At 40.8% G+C, this 20,405-nt stretch overlaps 1 protein-coding gene across 2 annotated transcripts in view; it reads right to left on the bottom strand.

Annotated features, from left to right (window-relative positions):
- Positions 1-2,509: 2,509 nt before the first annotated feature.
- The window catches only part of LOC140069534 (protein regulator of cytokinesis 1-like), a 31,431-nt gene continuing 13,535 nt past the window's right edge, over positions 2,510-20,405 (bottom strand). Inside the window, exons 6-14 of one of the 2 annotated variants that reach the window (XM_072115359.1) lie at positions 18,552-18,701; positions 17,258-17,405; positions 14,120-14,256; positions 8,473-8,568; positions 8,228-8,374; positions 8,023-8,118; positions 7,115-7,210; positions 5,567-5,671; positions 2,510-3,909 (exon numbers count right to left, since the gene is read on the bottom strand). In XM_072115359.1, the coding sequence (XP_071971460.1) occupies positions 3,844-3,909; positions 5,567-5,671; positions 7,115-7,210; positions 8,023-8,118; positions 8,228-8,374; positions 8,473-8,568; positions 14,120-14,256; positions 17,258-17,405; positions 18,552-18,701 (1,041 nt within the window). In that variant the 3' untranslated portion in view covers positions 2,510-3,843. The remainder of the gene's footprint in view (positions 3,910-5,566; positions 5,672-7,114; positions 7,211-8,022; positions 8,119-8,227; positions 8,375-8,472; positions 8,569-14,119; positions 14,257-17,257; positions 17,406-18,551; positions 18,702-20,405) is intronic. The other variant, XM_072115368.1, reaches the window with a different exon arrangement.

The raw sequence follows: 20,405 nt of genomic DNA on the forward strand, positions 1-20,405 counted from the left end.
TTCACTGCGTTTAACCCCGTAGCGGAAAATAGCGCCCGAAGTCGCAAATGGCATTTTTTTGCCATTTTGAAAAATAGAAAAAATTCTATAAAAAGTGATCAAAAGGTCGCACAGTCCTAAAAATAGAAGCATTGAAAACGTCATCAGAAGTCGCAAAAAATGACACCACTCACAGCTCCATACACCAAAGTATGAAAAAGTTATTAGCGCAAGAACACGGCAAAATGAAGAATTTTTTTTCTGTACAGGAGGTTTTAATTTTTGTAAATGTATGAAAACATAAAACCTATCCAAATTTGGTATCCTCGTGATCGTATTGACCCAATGAATGAAATAGACCTATCATTTGGGGCGCACAGTGAAAGCTGTAAAAACCAAGCCCACAAGAAATGGCGCAAATGTGTTTTTTTCATCATTTTCACTGCATTTAGAATTTTTTTCCCGCTTCCCAGTACACGGCATGGAATATTTAATACCATCACTACGAAGTGCAATTTGTTACGCAGAAAATAAGCCATCACATAGCTCTGTACACGGAAAAATAAAAAAGTTATAGATTTTTGAAGGTGGGGAGTGAAAAATAAAAACGCAAAAACGAAAAAGGGCCTGGTCCTTAAGGGGTTAAGGGACTAAGGAGAGGGCAAACTGGTTTACTGGCTCAGTTGCTATGACAACTTGGAGTCTTTAGAAGAACACAGAACCAGTCACTGCTGACTGTGGCACACTTTAATAGATCTGTAGCAATTTCCCCATATACAATGCAATTTACAGTAGTTGAAGTAAAAAAAAAAAAAAAAATTAACCTAAGAGTTCAAATCGCCTGCGACTCCATGTCTCAACAGTCCTAGATCCATCAAAGTAAAAAAATTTATCCCCACTGTTGCACCCGGTAACAGAAAATAGCACCCGAAATGTACACTAAAGTATAAAATAGTCAATAGGACCAGATGGTAAAAACATATTTTCTTGTACAAAAGGCTTTAATTAAAACAAAGTCTGTATGCATTTTGTATCCCTCCGATCGTACCAACCCAAAGAATAAAAGGAGGTGTGTAATTTGCATAGCGATGGCCATAAAATCAGAGACCTACGAGAAAATGGACCAAATGAGGCTAACAGATTTCACTGCATTTGGATTTTTTTTTTGCCCCACTTCCCAGTACAAGACATCAAATATTTAAAATTAAAAAAAAAAAAAAAAAAGTCTCCACAGTACAATTACGGAAAAATAAAAAATGAGGAGAAAAAAAATGGAAACTTAAAACTGAAAAAAAAAGGCATCATGGGAAGCAGTTAACTGCCTATATTGCTGGTTCTGTAGCTCATAATCCTGTGATTTGACATAAGAGTTTTTAATTTTTAATATAAAAAAAGCATTGTTCTGAGTATATTGAACCCAAGATAAGAGCATCAAAAGTAATGGTCCGCCTTCAGCACGTAAAAGTAATTCATCAAAAAGACACTCTTCTCTGCTCATTTGGAGCTGATATTTTAAAGGTAAACAGGCGAGATTTCACATAAAAGAACATTTCATAACCTACTTGAGGGGGCAAGAAGTTTAGAAGCTGGTGATCAGTTCCTTTTAAGAAAAAGTACCATTATCGTACCAACTAGATTTTATAGATGTTTGAAGTTGCTTTACCATTATTATTCTAAGATAAAGAGGCTTGTAAGACAACAAGGTGAAGTCTTATGTGTCACAAAAAGCGACGTGCCTCAAGGAGAAAATAATCACAATGGCAACATAAAATCTACTGACTGTGCACAGCGCCTGGATGAAAGGTGTTAATAGCTGTATGAGGCATCTTGTACTTCAACACAATTTAGCCTGAGGCAGACAAGTTTTGTGAATTTAAAATGGATTAAAATATAATAAATTGAGCTAATGAACCACTTTTTTCTACCCAGAAGGATATGAGGTTTGTAAATAATTAAAAAAAAAAAAAAAAGTCTTAGTGAGTTACTCTCATACAAATCCAAAATGTGTTTAAGGGAGAAATAAGACTCTTCACCCCAGTTCTCATAAGATTAGTCATTCCCTAGGCTACTTTTGGCTATTTGCACACATACCCGTATGGCTGCACATTTGAGACCTGTTCACACAGATTGGTGCAGCAGTGCCTATTTATAATGGGGTCCGTTGAGTTTTTGTTAAGGTGGGTGCTGTGAGTGTAGCCCACCTTGTCATTTATACATTTAAAACTTTTCATTCTGGCTTGGAATACCAATGATATACCTCATGTTTTAGTAGGACCTTACTCCAAACAGAGGTTTCAATAAAATGAGAGGTTCTCCACAATCTATTTTGATAGAGAAATATCAGCTCCTCCAGATCCTTCTGACTTGCATATACATTTGGTCTGGGAGACCAAGCAAAATGTACAGACTTAAAAGCACATGCATTGCTTTCTAAAATCTATTTCAGATCTTCAACATGGACACAGCACTTCAGGTAGCAAAAGACCTGGTAACCCAGATAAAATAAGTAGGGATAGACTAGCCGGACATGAATGCAATTGTCTGTTTTCTTTATTTCAGTTAAAATAAATGTAGAAAAACAACGTACATGAGAACAGAGTGAAAAGATCACAAGAGGAAGGAACCATTTATAAGAAAGATTTACAGTTGTATGATTACATCACACAGGGAACAGATAGGTTCACAAAGACACACAGTGGCCTAGTTAAGAGCAGCTTCTTAGAGATGCCCTACCCAGTAACATCACACGCTCAGCTTCTTAATTTAGGACACATTGTGCGTTATCTAGCTGCCATCCATACACGTTAACAAATTCTCAAGAGTGCAAACTCAGCAAAATCCTAAAGGCTATAGACATTACTCAGACACCAGAATTAGCATTAGAGAAGATGGTGAAAACACAGATTTATACAATACTGGACCAAAATGATATTTACTTTATACCTAATGGGCATCATTCCATTTATAATCCTAGTGATTGACAGTAATGAGCTAAAGAATATTATATTTGGGAAGCTGTACAGGGCAAGTGTGATACAACCATCTTATCCTGCATCTTCAAACTCCTTGACCTAGCTCTGCATGTAAATTGTCCAGACAAATTGGATATTTTTATAGTTTCAGGTGAAAAAGCAGTTAGGTTAAGGTAGACATTGTTAATTGGATACTATTATATGTAAAATACACACTAAAACTATAAAAATCCTGAATTTTTTTTTTTTTTAAAAGTTCCCCCCTGTTATTTTCAGATCTCAGTGTTTATTGTTAAATACAATTATCTGAACCATAAAAAGGGTTAAACAGAAAAAAAGAACAGGATAAGGAATGAATTATTCTCTTTATTTACAAACATACGAAATGAACGCTGCACCAGGCATCTAAGAGGATCTGTTCTAAAGTGACCCCAATATATACAGAATTCCCCAGAGCAATAGATATTTGCATAACCGCACATATAAAAATGTATTAGACATTAAAAAAGGGCATATTTACAACAGGGCTGCATAATTTATCACCACAGCTAAAAAAAGTTAAGAATCTGTCACAATGTATTAGCATAGCAGCATAGAATACAGCAGGAGGGGCTGAGTGGATTGCGTATACTGCAATTTATTAATCTGCTCAGCTCCTCCTGTTCTATTACATGCTGCCTGGATAGAAAGCTACATGTACAGAGTGATAGGTTTCTTATAAAGCATAATAGTTGCTAGACACTGAAAAGGCTACAACGTTGCACTTTGGTAACAAATGCCCTTGGAGCACATGGAGAAATATCAGCATTATTCATAAACCATATATTCAATTATATATATGCACTTTAATAAAATAGGCAGAAAAAGCAGCTGAGGGAATCGGAAATGAAGTTTAGAGGTTTTCATTGATGGTGGAATTAAAAATGGTCTCTTTACTGGATTTCTTGGATATTTCCTCCTGTAACAAAATCAAGCAAACATATTTTAGCTGCTACTAATATACCATGTCAGTTTAGAAAACCAAAAAGTGACAAAGGTTACCAGCAATTGAACCCAAGATACAAGTTGATCCAATATGAAGAGTTACTTTCTATAACAATTCTTCAATTACTGATCAATGACAAGAACAGCAGCCAAGGTGCTAGATATGGCATGCCATCCACTTTTCACATACAAAAGGCACTGTAGAGAATCGGGCCAGTGGACAGGCTTTTCCCACATAATGCAACAATTTCCTTATTTACTGCTTTGGGATCTCTGTTTTCGATGTAGTGCGTTACTCCTGGCAATAGGGGTGCTGTTAGGCTTCAGGGTCCCTCAACATGTGGATGCAATGTTGCGCTGATCACTAGGAGGTTCTGCACACAGAGCAACTAAGAGGGTGCTGTCAAGGTCAAATACTTTATATTCATTTTTAACAATTATGCGTGCACATTGTACATGTGATTTAAAACAAGTTCAGGTTGACTTACATTAATAAAATTATTGGAGGGGGGAAATTTCTAACCCGTAAGTTTATTTTATCTTGCATTCTAAAAATGATCATGAAAAGTAAATAGTCCCATCCCCCCAAAAAAAAAATCATCATGAACACTGTAATATAATATTAAAAAATATATAATTATATATAAAATTATAAATATATATTTATTTATTTACTTGTACATTGAGACAAGTTGTAGTCCAATAGTAGTTACTAAATTTACATGTGGGCTTTTTTTGAAGAGATATATATATCTCTTCAAAAAAAAGCCCACATCCAAATATAGTTCCCAATTCGACTACAACTTGTCTCAATGTAACTGATATTAACTGAATTGTGACCGATATTAACTGAAAGCCTAGTCCATCATTTTAAACCATGAAATGCTAATGCTTACAAACACTATGACTTAAGATATGTCCAGTTTACCTTCCATTCATCATGATGCTAGTATGAAATTAGCCTAACTGTGCAAGAGTCAGGAAGCAAGAGCTCTCCTTGTAGGCATGAGGAGGCATATAGCCATTGATGCTCCACTAGGATTCTGGGAAATATGCACATATGCATATGCAATTATTTTCTCATTTCCCACCTTGGGAAATATGCAAATGTTTTCCAAGTTTTAACATTAAAGAGTAAATCCTAGGAAGGATATTTCATACCCTACCTGAGAGGGCCAGATGTTTAGTGGGGGTAAGAGTTGGTGACTGATATACTTAAAGGGAATGTTTAAAGGAAACCAAATTCTGGACATCTTACTTAACATTTCAGCATACTAAGCATTTCAAAACACGCCAGGATGTCTCTCTAATTCAGTGGTTCTCAACCTGTGGGTCGGGACCCCAGCGGGGGTCGAACGACCAAAACCGGGGGTCGCCTAAAGCCATCGGAGCCGCAATTTTACTGTGTTTTTTCTGCGAGTTGCATGGTTTGGGGTCACCACAGCATGAGGAACTATATTGCAGGGTCACAGCATTAGAAAGGTTGAGAACCACTGCTCTAATTACTGTTTAGGAGAACATGTGCTGAATGCGCCCTCTTGTGGTAGTTACTCTATTTTCTAAGGAAGCTGAATATAGGAAGGAAGCTGAATATAGGAAGGAAGCAATGATGTAGAAAAGCATGTATTTACCTTGAACTCTGAATAGCTGCCAGGCTGGCTGGAGAATGCCACTGTTTGTTTGTTATTGTCCTGCAATGGAGTTCTCACAAGGGTATCTCTAGTTTTCAAAGGAGTCTGCAAAGCAAACTACAAGATTACACTTGCTCAAAGACTTAAGAACTGCTGAGAGCAAAGGGCTGCCACATAATACTCAATTTCCTAGAAACCAATGATGGACACAATAAGCGTTTGGAGGCATGTAAATGAAAGCAGACCCAAAGTAACAATTCTTGACTGAACAGGATATAAACCAGTAATACTAACATGGCTGAGAATTTGCACAGTTACTTGTGCATCTGCAAATAAAATTCATTTTCTAGGAAATACAATGGCCTACCTTGATCATCAGGTCACACATTATAGAAGTTACCCAGTACTGCACTTAGACTTCCCCTTCAAGCTTAAAGTTGCTGAAAGGGGAACTCTATAGAAAATAAATTCATGCCTGCCTACTGTTCTTCCCCATAAAGACCAAGGCTGTTGTATAGAAGAAGCTCAAGCATGTATTTAGTAACAGCAAATCTCTAAACACCTCTGTGATTGGTTTTGAAGAGATCCGGCAGGGTAGATTCACAAGAACATGTGCACACGCCAGCGTGCTGGAAGAAAGAGGGATGAGAGCACAGGGCGCCTGCCACAACATGTCAAAATATAGGACATGACTGGTCATGGTGTGGTGGGACAATGTGTCCTCACTGCATGGTAACCGGCACCATAGATGTCAATGGGGACCGACATGCGGCCACATATCGGTTTCCATTACGTTCGTGAGAGTGTGCCCCTTTATACTCATTGCTTAACCAATCACCCAACCTACACCTGAGCACTAAGATGACACTCTTCAATGGCTTCCTACAAAGTGGGTATATTACCTTATTTAAGATGTGATGAGCGAGATAGAGGCCTTAAAGTTAGAGGGCAGAATAGGGATATTTTTAAAAGGTAAAATTTAGGAACAGCAATATTGGCTCAACTTGTATGATCGGTTCTTACACTGGCAACGACAAAAGCCTACAACACAGTAGAATCACACATATTCAAACCAAGTCATACTGAATCATTCAAATTTTACAAAAATAATTAACATATTGTGAGCCCATACTTATTTGTATGAAATTATAGGTCAGTTTTTCCCATTCCACTGCTTGGTAGAGGGCTAGCTGCTGTGACTCAGAAGCTCAGCAAGGCATCCATGACTTAACTCTCCCTCCTACATAGAGGTACTGCTTTTCTTGCTAGTAAGATGGTGAATATTAGTTTAAATAATATCTCATTAGAGTCTCCTTTACTTTTCTGCTTGAGTTTCTTTTATTTACTACTTATACAAAGTTATTATTTTTTTATAAAGTTACTGCCTTTTAAAAATTGAGCAGCCATTTTTAGAACCCAGTAACACAGTGATGCTATTTTGGAGAACAACAAGTGGTTATAGGAAGGCAAGTAAATCCATACTAAAATATTTATATCGACTGTATAGCACTGAAGAAAGTGACACAAATACTACATAACATTTGTTACCTTAATTGTGGCAAGTGGCACTTTTCCTGTGGTCAGACTTGCACTAGAATGTGTTACATTAGTGCGAGACATCGTTGAATTTGTTGTTCCATTTAGCTACAAAGAAAGCGGAAAATACTGAATTGTTAGTAAGTGAAATATTACAACATATTCTAAAGGTGGTGAGAGACAGAGCTTTGTGGTGTACAAGTTATTTTAATGTAGGGCAGGATTTCTGAAGAGCAGAGTTAAATCCTGACAGGATCCCTGAAAACCCCATCCACACAGATTGACAGCTTTTCCTTTATCAGTGTGTGGACAGGTTAAGCAGGTCCTGACTGTCTCTACTAGGACTAGTGAAATCATAAACCTCATATAAAGCAACACAACACCTGAGGGTCCCACTTATAGTAGCCTATGTCAATAACAAAGTCATTTCTCTCCTAGCTGAATTGACACTAGGCCGGGATTAATAGAGCCATTTCTTCTTTTCATGAGATTAGCTCCAGAGAGTTATCGTTAAATTACTTTAGGCTCCTAGATTGATAATGTGTAAGCATATTGTTCCATCAGCACTTCTGTAGTATACAAGGACAACCAGGGCCAAAATACTGGTCATCCTTTCTATAGATCATTTATATAAGATTTGGGTTCATAAACATTTTAGTAATATATTTAATAAAAGGAAAACGAAGTTCATTAACAAGGCCTGGTAGTCAGTCCAAGGCAGTACTTTCTGGATAGTATATGCTCTATAGGTCCGGAAAAGGACGTATGGCACCGTGGGATAACGGGAGCACCGGAGGAGGCAACTAATATTTTTATTGTTTCATAGTCTACTGAGGCATATATCATTTTGTTTTGTAAATCGCCTTTAAGTGATGCTTCTAAAAGCCTACTAAAACAGTATGCATTTCGTGTATACTTGCCTTTCTGCTTTTGCTACTTGGAGTAACCTGTGGACATGGTCCGCCTGGCCTCTTAACTGGTGTTTTAAATGGTGTAGTCTCTTCCTTTTTTTGTGCCTGTAAGAAATAATTATTTAAACTAAATACACAAGTCTTGGGCGAAAAAAAAAAAAAAAAGTGTAATAATCCAGAATAATAATGCAGGTAGTGCTGCAGAGTAACTCACCCTATCTTGTTTCTCACGTTCCTTTTGGTGTTTCAGCAACTCCCACTGAGTCGCAACGTAGTCCATAAATTTACTGCCTTTAATTAAAAATGGACGCCCTTGCTCAGCCTCCCACGTGTCTATCCGAGATTTTAGCTCCTCCTCCAACTGAAATAAAGAAAGAGTATAAAGTGTTTTCTTTATAAACTTACTGAATTACTATGAAATAGTGAATAGTGTATTTTAATATGGCAAGTGCCAATTACCTTCGACAACAACTTTTGAAGTTTTGCTCGCTCTTTCTCCTCCTTAAGTAATGTCCCTCCGCGGTTTGAGAATCTGTTGGGGTCACACGCTTTTTTCTGAATAATTAAAAAAAATATATATAAATAATAATAATGGGACCCATTGCCATAATAGCTAACCTTGTTTAATTCAGCAATACCTATGAAATACTGTAAAAGACCAGAGATGAGTCAGTGCATCTCAGGCAGGATCAGATTATGGCACAAAAGAAAATAAAAAAAAAATAAAAATCTGTTGGGGGGAGGTGGCATAGCTTTATTTACACAATGCAAATGTGCCCACTGCCATTGCAAATATTCCCTGACTCTTCTCTATAAATTATGCTCTTTAACTACACAACGCTACAATAGTAGTACCACAAACAATCAACCAGCAAAGATCTTTTATATAAGCGAGCTGACATTCAGATCTTTTAACCCCTAAAGGGGGTGGTGCTTAGTAGAAATTAAACAATGGTTTAGCTTAGAGGACCTGTCAGATTTTGACCCTGCAAATCATTTCTTAGCCTCTTTGTACTTAGGGACTGTCTGCCAATATTAAACTTCAGATTAAAGGTCTATGTAGAGATGGGAAATAGTGTCAAATTTTTTTTACACTATGCCTTGTGTTACATTCATGACATGTGACCAGTGACATCATCGCATGTCCTTTAGCCCAGTGATTTTCAACCTGTGTGCCGCGACACATGGTTGAGTGTGCCGCGGGGAAAATTCCCCGAACTATGGTGCCCCTGTGTAATGCTGCCGCCGCGCCCCCGTGTTTCTGCCCCATACTTACCTACAAGCCCAGCATCGGCGATCCGCCCATCTTCTGTAGCTCCTGCACCGCGCGGCCCATGTCACGTGACTTACGCGACCTGACGTCACGTGACCAGAGGCGCGCGGTGCAGGAGCTACAGAAGATGGGCGGATCGCCAACGCGGGGTGGGCGGATCGCCATTAGGAGTGAAGGTACGCGGAAGAAGACATCAAGGGTAAGTATATAAGGTTATTATTTGTATAGGGAAGGCAGCTAGGGTCTTTTTTTTATTAGTAAAGGGAGGCCTCTAGGGCCTTTTAATTAGTAAAGGGGGGGGGGGCTCTAGGGCCTTTTAATTAGTAAAGGGGGGGGCTCTAGGGCCTTTTAATTAGTAAAGGGGGGGGGGGCTCTAGGGCCTTTTAATTAGTAAAGGGGGGGGGGCTCTAGGGCCTTTTAATTAGTAAAGGGGGGGGGGGCTCTAGGGCCTTTTAATTAGTAAAGGGGGGGGGGCTCTAGGGCCTTTTAATTAGTAAAGGGAGGCCGCTAGGGCCTTTTAATTAGTAAAGGGGGGGGGGGGGGGGGGGGCTCTAGGGCCTTTTAATTAGTAAAGGGGGGCCGCTAGGGTCTTTTAATTAGTAAAGGGAGGCCGCTAGGGGCTCTTAATTAGTAAAGGGAGGCCGCTAGGGGCTCTTAATTAGTAAAGGGAGGCCGCTAGGGGCTCTTAATTAGTAAAGGGAGGCCGCTAGGGCAGGGGTCGGGAACCTATGGCTCGCGAGCCAGATGTGGCTCTTTTGATGGCCGCATCTGGCTCGCGGCCAGGGCCGCATCCATAGATCGCGTTAAAAAAAATGTACTCATTTAAAAAAGCCCCGAGTGTATATATGAGCTTGGGGCTTCTCTCCTCCCTCAGTCCTGGCAGACACTTACGCCCGAAGGATGGTCATGTGACCGGAGCCAGTAATTGTGTACATAACGTTGTTGCTCCGGTCACATGACCACGAGGTCTGCCGGGATTGAGCCTCGCGCTGCTGGAGCTGTCCCTCACCCTCTACTGCAGCAGCAGCAGCCGACTGTGTGAGGAGGGGGGAGGGGCTGAAGCTCATGTCTGCCGGGATCCAGCTCAGAGAGCAGACACTGAGCTTCCTGTGCAGCCTCTGTACAGACCCCTGCACTGATATCCTGAGGGATTTGGGATCTATTCTGAAGATGTAAGTGTGTAGAAATAACTGTCAGTGTGTATTGTACTGTGTGTGTGTGTGTGTGCAGTGTCAGTGTGTGACATGTATTGTACTGTGTGTGTGTGTGTGTGTGTGTGCGCGCGGTGTGTGACATGTATTGTACTGTGTGTGTGTGTGTGCGCGCGCGGTGTGTGACATGTATTGTACTGTGTGTGTGTGTGTGTGTGCAGTGTCAGTGTGTGACATGTATTGTACTGTGTGTGTGTGTGCAGTGTGTGCGGTGTGTGACATGTATTGTACTGTGTGTGTGTGTGTGCAGTGTGTGACATGTATTGTACTGTGTGTGTGTGTGCAGTGTGTGACATGTATTGTACTGTGTGTGTGTGTGCAGTGTGTGCGGTGTGTGACATGTATTGTACTGTGTGTGTGTGTGTGCAGTGTGTGCGGTGTGTGACATGTATTGTACTGTGTGTGTGTGTGTGCAGTGTGTGACATGTATTGTACTGTGTGTGTGTGTGTGCGGTGTGTGACATGTATTGTACTGTGTGTGTGTGTGTGCAGTGTGTGACATGTATTGTACTGTGTGTGTGTGCCATGTATTGTACTGTGTGTGTGTGTGCAGTGTGTGCCATGTATTGTACTGTGTGTGTGTGTGCAGTGTGTGCGGTGTGTGCCATGTATTGTACTGTGTGTGTGTGTGCAGTGTGTGCGGTGTGTGACATGTATTGTACTGTGTGTGTGTGTGCAGTGTGTGCCATGTATTGTACTGTGTGTGTGTGTGTGCGGTGTGTGACATGTATTGTACTGTGTGTGTGTGTGTGCGGTGTGTGACATGTATTGTACTGTGTGTGTGTGTGTGCAGTGTGTGCGGTGTGTGACATGTATTGTACTGTGTGTGTGTGTGTGCAGTGTGTGCGGTGTGTGACATGTATTGTACTGTGTGTGTGTGTGCAGTGTGTGCGGTGTGTGACATGTATTGTACTGTGTGTGTGTGTGTGCAGTGTGTGCGGTGTGTGACATGTATTGTACTGTGTGTGTGTGTGTGTGTGCAGTGTGTGACATGTATTGTACTGTGTGTGTGTGTGCAGTGTGTGACATGTATTGTACTGTGTGTGTGTGTGCAGTGTGGTGTGTGACATGTATTGTACTGTGTGTGTGTGTGCAGTGTGGTGTGTGACATGTATTGTACTGTGTGTGTGTGTGCAGTGTGGTGTGTGACATGTATTGTACTGTGTGTGTGTGTGCAGTGTGGTGTGTGACATGTATTGTACTGTGTGTGTGTGTGCAGTGTGGTGTGTGACATGTATTGTACTGTGTGTGTGTGTGCAGTGTGGTGTGTGACATGTATTGTACTGTGTGTGTGTGCGCAGTGTGGTGTGTGACATGTATTGTACTGTGTGTGTGTGCGCAGTGTGGTGTGTGACATGTATTGTACTGTGTGTGTGTGTGTGCAGTGTGGTGTGTGACATGTATTGTACTGTGTGTTTATGTGTGTGCGGTGTGACATGTATTGTACTGTGTGTTTATGTGTGTGCGGTGTGACATGTATTGTACTGTGTGTGTATATGTGTGTGCGGTGTGTGACATGTATTGTACTGTGTATTTATGTGTGTGCGGTGTGTGACATGTATTGTACTGTGTGTTTGTGTGTGTGCGGTGTGACATGTATTGTACTGTGTGTTTATGTGTGTGCGGTGTGACATGTATTGTACTGTGTGTTTATGTGTGCGGTGTGACATGTATTGTACTGTGTGTGTGTGCGGTGTGCGGTGTGACATGTATTGTACTGTGTGTTTATGTGTGCAGTATTAGGCCACACGCACATGTGAATTTTGCAGTGGGGTGATAACATCTGATAACAGTGGGGTGAATGGTACTTATCTCGCCACTGTCCATCGTAAGTGACTGTGTGGGATGCAAAGACGACAGGTCTTACTCCTGCCGTCTTTGCATGTATGAGGAGGTTCTGCAGCAGCTGAGGCTTGTGCGTAACAGTGTTCCTCCCTGCTGTGCTAAGCCACCACTGGACAAAAATAATGGTAATTCCCTGTAAAATAAAAACTAGATAATTTACATTGGAGCATGTGATGCTTGACAATTCTTCCAGGACTGTGGCTTCTTCTTTTTAATGGGCATGACTGGATCTGGCTTCTTCCCACCTGATGAGAGATGCAGCTTTCAGGCATGCGCAGAAGAAGGAAGAGTGCTGGGCGAGATGTCATGCATCACAAGCGCGAATGTAAATTATCTGTTTTTTATTTTAAAGGGAATTACCATTGTTTTGCTCCAGTTGTGGCTTAGTACATGGGGGAGGAACACTCCTTGTTCTCCTAATGATTGCTGGAGCGATTGTTCTGTCAGTGTCCCTTTAAACATATTGTACGGCTCTCGCAGAATTATATTTTTAAATATTTGGCGCTTATGGCTCTCTCAGCCAAAAAGGTTCCTGACCCCTGCGCTAGGGGCTCTTAATTAGTATAGGGAGGCCGCTCGGGTCTTTTAATTAGTAAAGGGAGGCCGCTAGAGGTTTTTATTAGTAAAGGGAGGCCGCTAGGGGTTTTTTATTAGTAAAGGGAGGCCGCTAGGGGTTTTTTATTAGTAAAGGGAGGCCGCTAGGGGTTTTTTATTAGTAAAGGGAGGCCGCTAGGGTTTTTTTATTAGTAAAGGGAGGCCGCTAGGGGCTCTTAATTAGTAAAGGGAGGCCGCTCGGGGCTCTTAATTAGTAAAGGGAGGCCGCTAGGGGCTCTTAATTAGTAAAGGGAGGCCGCTCGGGTCTTTTAATTAGTAAAGGGAGGCCGCTCGGGTCTTTTAATTAGTAAAGGGAGGCCACTAGAGGTTTTTATTAGTAAAGGGAGGCCACTAGAGGTTTTTATTAGTAAAGGGAGGCCGCTCGGGTCTTTTAATTAGTAAAGGGAGGCAGCTAGGGTCTTTTAATTAGTAAAGGGAGGCCACTAGAGGTTTTTATTAGTAAAGGGAGGCCACTAGAGGTTTTTATTAGTAAAGGGAGGCCGCTAGGGGTTTTTTTATTAGTAAAGGGAGGCCTTTTATGACTGTTTTAGTGTCATTTTGTGCTATTTTGGTTGGTGGTGTGCCCCAGGATTTTCTAAGTATAAAAAGTGTGCCGCGGCTCAAAAAAGGTTGAAAATCACTGCTTTAGCCTTCTAAGAACAGAAAACTATACACCATTTATGTGATTACATGAGATCACAGCAGCCTCTGATCACATGACCTGAACTTTGACCAGTAAGGAGGCATAAGGCATGGGGAGGATTAGATAGGAGTGGCCAGTTGAGAAGGAAACCCCACCCCCTCTGTTGCCAGGTAATACATCCATATAAATCACATTTTATGTTGTAAGTGAAACAATTTTTTAGCTAAAACAAGGGTGTCAGTCAGTTGATAGGGCTCTATAGAAACCTGTCACTGGCTGTATATGTGCAAAGGTTTCGTTTAATGTCACCTGGACGGAGCTCACGCCTTGTGACCTCACTGGTCCATGAGGTGGTTAAGTGTCGCTAAATACTCTGATAGAATCCCTTTTTATATTTCATCTCTACATTATGAGACTTAATTTATACTATTTATTCTTATTATTCTTTTGAGAGTACAATAAATTGTGGAAATCCACCAGAGCTGCAAAGTTCATAAATAATGGTCACCAAGAACGGTCAACATAACCAAAATATGTCACCTCCAATACTACAAACTGTGTCCAGCTGGATTCCCACTTTGCCACTGCATCCAGAATCAACTTGCATTTTTCATAGAGCAGTTTCATTTTCACCACCTCTTCATCATGCTGGCTTAAAAGATCTTCTGTAAATTCATCTTTAACAGAAAACAGAATATAGGTTGGTCCTTTAACACACTCGCATAGCGGACCTAACCCTTTCAGGACCACAAGAATTTGTTTTCACACTTGTTTTTCCTCCATTGCAAAAGCCAGAAATCACATAACATTTTATCATTTAAAGAGCTGTAAGAAACCAGTGACCTGCGGGACATCATTTAATATTCTGTGCAGCGTACTGGGAAGCTGGAATAAAATTCCAAATGCTAGGATTTACAAATAAATGCAGATGCACCATTTTCTTGCAGGCTTTGTTTTTATGGGTTTCACTTTGCAATGCCACCGACTCATCCCTTTTACATTTTTTATGGTATTAAAACATAACTAAACTATATAAGTTTGTGTGTGGTCATAATGACTAAAAGAATATATGCTTTATTAATTCCTTGTATCACCACAATCTGACATCCTTAACTTCTACATACAGGCAGTCCCTGGGTTACATACAGGATAGGTTCTGTAGGTTTGTTTTTAAGTTGAGTTTGTATGTCGGAACTGTATACTTCATAATTGTAACCCCATTCAAAATTCTTTTTTGTCTCTGACAATTGGATTTTAAAAATGTTGGGTTGTCATAAGAATCAGGATTAACAATACAGTTTTATTGCAGACATCTTTGATAACTGTTATAACTGTTTCTAGTAGCCTAAGGCTAAAATACAGTAAATTACAAACATCCAGAGGACAGTTTGTAACTAGGGGTCGTCTGTAAGTTGGGTGTTCTTAAGTAGGGGACCGCCTGTATTTCAAGAGAGTTGTGTAAGGCCAACAGTTATTTCTTAACGAGTTACATTGAATATTCACAGGTGGAAATATGGCAATTTAGCCATATTTTTCTGTTACATTCTGTTATGCATGAGGCATTCATATTTTACATATGACATTAAGAGGAGGAGGGACAGGGGGTTTGGTCACATTATGATATGCTGCTAGGAGGGAAATTCAGTCACAATAAGAGGAGCAGCTGTTATGGGGGAAGTCACATTAAGGCTGCATGCACACAAACTTGTGTGCTGGAAAATGTTCTATTTTTTTCGCGGCCACAGCACAGCGAATTTCGTTCCAAGCCTGGGCACCATAGACAAATGTGGGGGACATTTAGCCAACCGAAAATTTGTGGCCCTATATACATCCCCCCCATACGTTTGAGTGAAAGTGAGCTGCAGATCTCAGGTGCTACAAAAACCTTGAATTCAAATGTCCACAGCATTCATCACACTTTGCATCTAGAGGGGTTTTTTTTCAGATTCACAGGTCAGAGCTCTAGAACCCAATTGTTAATCAAGTAGAACCGGATGGATGCTAAGCGTTTTCCCAAGCACGCATTAATGGAGTCCAAAAGAACATATTAGGCATCTACATCCCTCCCACTTACTCAAATGCCATGTCAATTTAAATGGGAGATCTGAACTTACTACACCATCAACACCTGGATAGACAATACCCTGGGAGGGCCCCACAGGCTGACTCAACATCCTCTACCTTGATATTATTCTTAGAGGAAATGGGATGGGTGGACTATTGAGGAAAGAAATTTCCTGCAACCCAGGCCTCCATTCACTCCCTCTCTCATATTGACCACATTCTGGGATCTGCATCACTCTTGACTTATATCCAGTCTTTACAATATCTGCTGTGCTTTGTGGGAGGGCCAACTAGGTCAGTGGCACACAAAATTTGGATTCATGTCTTTTGGCTGGGTGTTCTAGGTTCACAAAATAGAATCCCCTCACAATTCAAGCTGTCCAGCTTATTCATGAGTGGGAGGCACAGCCACACCTCCAGTGCTTGACTGACAGTCTGTATAAATGGTGTACTGGCTCCTCCATGTGCTTCCTGGTGCTGGCGCCCCCTGCAGCCTGTGTATAGGAGAGATACAACCGCTTCAGGCAGCCATGTTGCAGCAGAACATGTCAGGTACTAGTGTAGCTGATGTCTGTGTCTCCAACATATGTATAACAGAACATGTCAGCAGATGAAGCACAGACACTAGCAATGCTTTTCTATACATTACACACAGACATGAGCAGGGGGAGGAGAGAAGATGGGTAACATCACTGCCTCTGACCATGTGACCAGCCTCATTTACATAATAAAGAAAATATGATTTTATAATGATTAATGTATGAACTGACTAGATAAAGGCTGGGATGGATCCTTATGAGCTGCTCCAACAGGTAATGATGACAGAAATAGAGACCTGTTGTCAGGTGTCCTTTAAAGCAAACTCAATTTTACTACAAACAAATAGCCTTTGAACTAGGGAACCAATTTGACAAACTTTTAGTGCATATAGTTACACAGAGCTCTGCTTCACCACCTATTCTAGGAATAAGGGTCCTGAGACCCTTCAAGATCAGAGTACTGTGGTCAATAGATTAACTCAACTGTACACAGACCGTTACTACTCTACAGTAGATAAATCACCTGAGGAGATCCAGCTTTACTAAAAAGACATAGAATCCCCTTCTTTACTGAACAGTTGCAGGGCCTAGATGCTCTCATATCCAAGGAGGAGATAGATACGACGCCATTCTACAGGCACTGGCTGCAGACAGCTCTGTGTCCTGATCAATTGTGGGGGAAAGACACCTGGCAGGCAGTTTAAATGCCGCGGTCGCACTGACTCATTTAGCGGGCTAAACACCCGTGATTGGAGCCCACTCCGACCACAGGTGTTACACTGGGATGTCGGCTGTTTGTTACAACAGGCACCCCATGTATCCCGATGCCAGCTCAGCTCCAATCTCGGGCTGAGCTGGCATCAGCTCTGCATCCAATATATCGCACACTCAGTGCTAAGTCACTGCACTCAGCGTCCGATATATCTGACGCAGAACATTAACCGGTTAAAATCTGTATATGCAATATTGGAGGATTTCTTGTTATCACAGTACACAACAATACTGACTATTTGGAACTGATCATTTCATAATACAAAGAAAACCTGAGGCAACACTGCAGATGTGGGTAACTTACCACAATAGTATGGGCCAAATTCTTTTCTTTGCTCAGGGCTATAAAAACATTTATCCCAGTAATCCTTTAGTTCTTCTCTTATCTTTAAGATGACTTGCTTCAAATTGGCCATCTTTAGCTCATCAAGTCGTGCTAGCTCACTTTCCCACTAAAATTCAGAGGAGAACTGGATTAGTTCTATCATAGGAACAGTCTTAAGACAGAAATCAAGTCACAGCAATATTCTGATCTCAGGGTGAAATAGATTTGTTGTCTGGAAACGTTCCAGTCACTTAATTGACTAAATGGGGCCATCAGAACTCTATGTGGTTGCCACCAAAAGAACATTGTATGGCGAATTAAACCGATAGAAACAGACATTCACATAATGCACTAATCAGTCGTTTCTAAGCAAATTTTATATAAACTTTATTATTCTAGCCACAAGTGTCCCTACTCTACTCAATATAGCACCACTTGGTGGACCACTAATATATGCTTTGTTATCTGGTATCTCAATAGATAGACTAAAAAGTTGTGACTGAAGTTGTTAATGGTTTTGCATAGACCAGTGATGGCGAACCTATGGCACGGGTGCCAGAGGTGGCACTCAGAGCCCTTTCTGTGGGCACCCAGGCCATCACCAGAGATGACTCCAGGTATCTTCCTGCAGTCCCAGACAGCCCAGGACTTGCTGTGCACAGAGCTATTTTAAAGTGACAGCTCTACCTGGGACTACTGGAGGTGTGGGAAGGTGTGTACAGATCTGGATTATCATTGTGGTTCCTGCCCCGGCCCTGACAGTTTTTCCTGTTTATGGGACCCTGGAGGGAAGCTACACTGATCATCCAAATTTCTCCTATTTTCTGCTTTATTGGTGTCCTCAGGGGCTGGTATCAATGAAAACTGTGACAGAGAAGGGAGTATAAATCACAAGTTAAATTTCCGTGTTGGCACTTTGCGATAAAAAAGTGGGTCTTGGTTGTAGTGTGGGCACTCGGTCTCTAAAAGGTTCGCCATCGCTGGCATAGACTAACAAGACTCTTTTTTGCTTATAGCAATAGATCATTGTATGACATGAGCATGTGCTCCAATTCTCTTCTAAAGAAATATCCAATGTTATTGCCAGCATGAAAGGCACTGTAAAAAGTGTGGAATGAATGGCTTTTTCCTTAAGACTCTGCTGTATCAACTGGGTTTAGTCTTCTGTACATCTTATTTTGTAACCTACTATTGATCGGAGATAAATGTCATCTTTTAACAAATAGTTGCATCAAAATGTATAAATAAAAAAGTAAATGAATAGAAAACTTACCATTCTTAGTTCTTCAAATATGGACATCCCAGAAATCTTTTGGCATGCTTCTCTCTCCTCCTGTGTAACTTGCAGCAATTCCCACAAAGACTGAACCTTTTCTGAAACGGTTTTCAATGTGGACAGAAGCGCTTCCTTTTTCAGTTCAAGCTGGAAATACATATAGCCAATAGTATGAGATCCAGCTTTGGATGAATGAGATTGTACCATGATTTGATCCGTGCACATCAGGGGCGTGAATAAATTATAAGACCTTCTACAATAAGGATACTCAGGACAGTAATAAACATTATATAAAGCTTAGAAGTCAGCAGTTTGGGATGGAGGAGGATAAGAGGTTGCTTAGTGGAATGTATATTATCAATAAAATCCTTCTCTTTCTCAAAAGTATCTTTAAAGAAAATATAGAAACAAGAAAATATATTCATACCAACTTTGTCAGCGACATTGAAAGACAAGTTCAGAAACAGGCCAAACCAGTAAAACTTTCATAGTCATAGTTTATACGGTTGAAAAAAGACACTTGTCCATCAAGTTCAACCAAGGAAGGGTAGGGATTGGATGAGGAAGGGATTTAGGGGAAACAATCCTATATAGCATAACAATCAATGTTATTTAGGTGTAAAAAGGCATCTAGACCCTTCTTGAAGCTCTCCGCTGTCCCTGCTGTGACCAGCGCCTGAGGCAGGCTATTCCACAGATTGACCGTTCTCATAGTAAAAAAGCCCTGTCGCCTCCGGTGATTAAACCTTGGTTTCTCCAAACGGAGACAGTGCCCCCTCGTCTTTTGATTTGATTTAATCTGGAATAACTTACCACCATATTTTTTGTATGGACCATTCATATATTTATATAAATTAATCATGTCCCCTCGTAGTCGTCTCTTTTCCAGACTAAATAAATTTTGTTGTTTTAATCTTTCCTCATAACTAAGACCCTCCATACCCCTTATCAGTTTTGTGGCTCTACGTTGAACCCTCTCCAGCTCCAGGGCATCCTTTTTATGGACCGGTGCCCAGAACTGCACAGCATATTCCAGGTGTGGCCGAACCAGTGCCTTGTATAGTGGTAATATTACATCCCTATTACGAGAGTCCATTCCACTTTTGATACATGACATGATCCTACTAGCTTTAGAGCCAGCTGATTGACATTGCATGCTGTTATTCAATTTATGATCTACTAGTACCCCCTGGTCCTTCTCAACAAGGGACTCTCCCAGATTTACTCCCCCAAGGACATATTTTGCCTTTGGATTATTAGCCCCCAGGTGCATAACATTACATTTATCCACATTAAACCTCATTTGCCAAGTGGATGACCAAACATTCAGTTTGTCCAAGTCACCCTGCAGCCTATGAACATCCTCCATAGACTGTATTACACTACACAGTTTGGTGTCATCTGCAAAAATAGACACAGTGCTATTAATTCCTACCTCTATATCATTAATAAATATATTAAATAGTAGTGGGCCAAGCACAGAACCCTGAGGTACACCACTCATAACTGGTGACCATTCCGAGTAGGAATCATTGACCACAACTCTCTGGATACGATCCTTCAGCCAGTTTTCAATCCAATTGCAAGTGATTTCTGCCAAACCAATAGCCCTAATTTTACCCATCAGGCGTCTATGAGGGACAGTGTCAAATGCCTTTGCAAAGTCCAAGAACACAATATCCACAGCTGCTCCTCCATCCAGGCACCTGCTCACCTCTTCATAGAAGCAGATAAGGTTAGTTTGACAACTTCTATTCTTAGTAAACCCATGCTGGTTATCACTTATTATTCTATTTGATGTCACATACTCCAGTATGTAGTCTTTTACTAACCCTTCTAGTATTTTCCCCA

The sequence above is a fragment of the Engystomops pustulosus genome, chromosome 1 (assembly GCF_040894005.1).
Source record: "Engystomops pustulosus chromosome 1, aEngPut4.maternal, whole genome shotgun sequence".
NCBI classification, from domain to species: domain Eukaryota; kingdom Metazoa; phylum Chordata; class Amphibia; order Anura; family Leptodactylidae; genus Engystomops; species Engystomops pustulosus.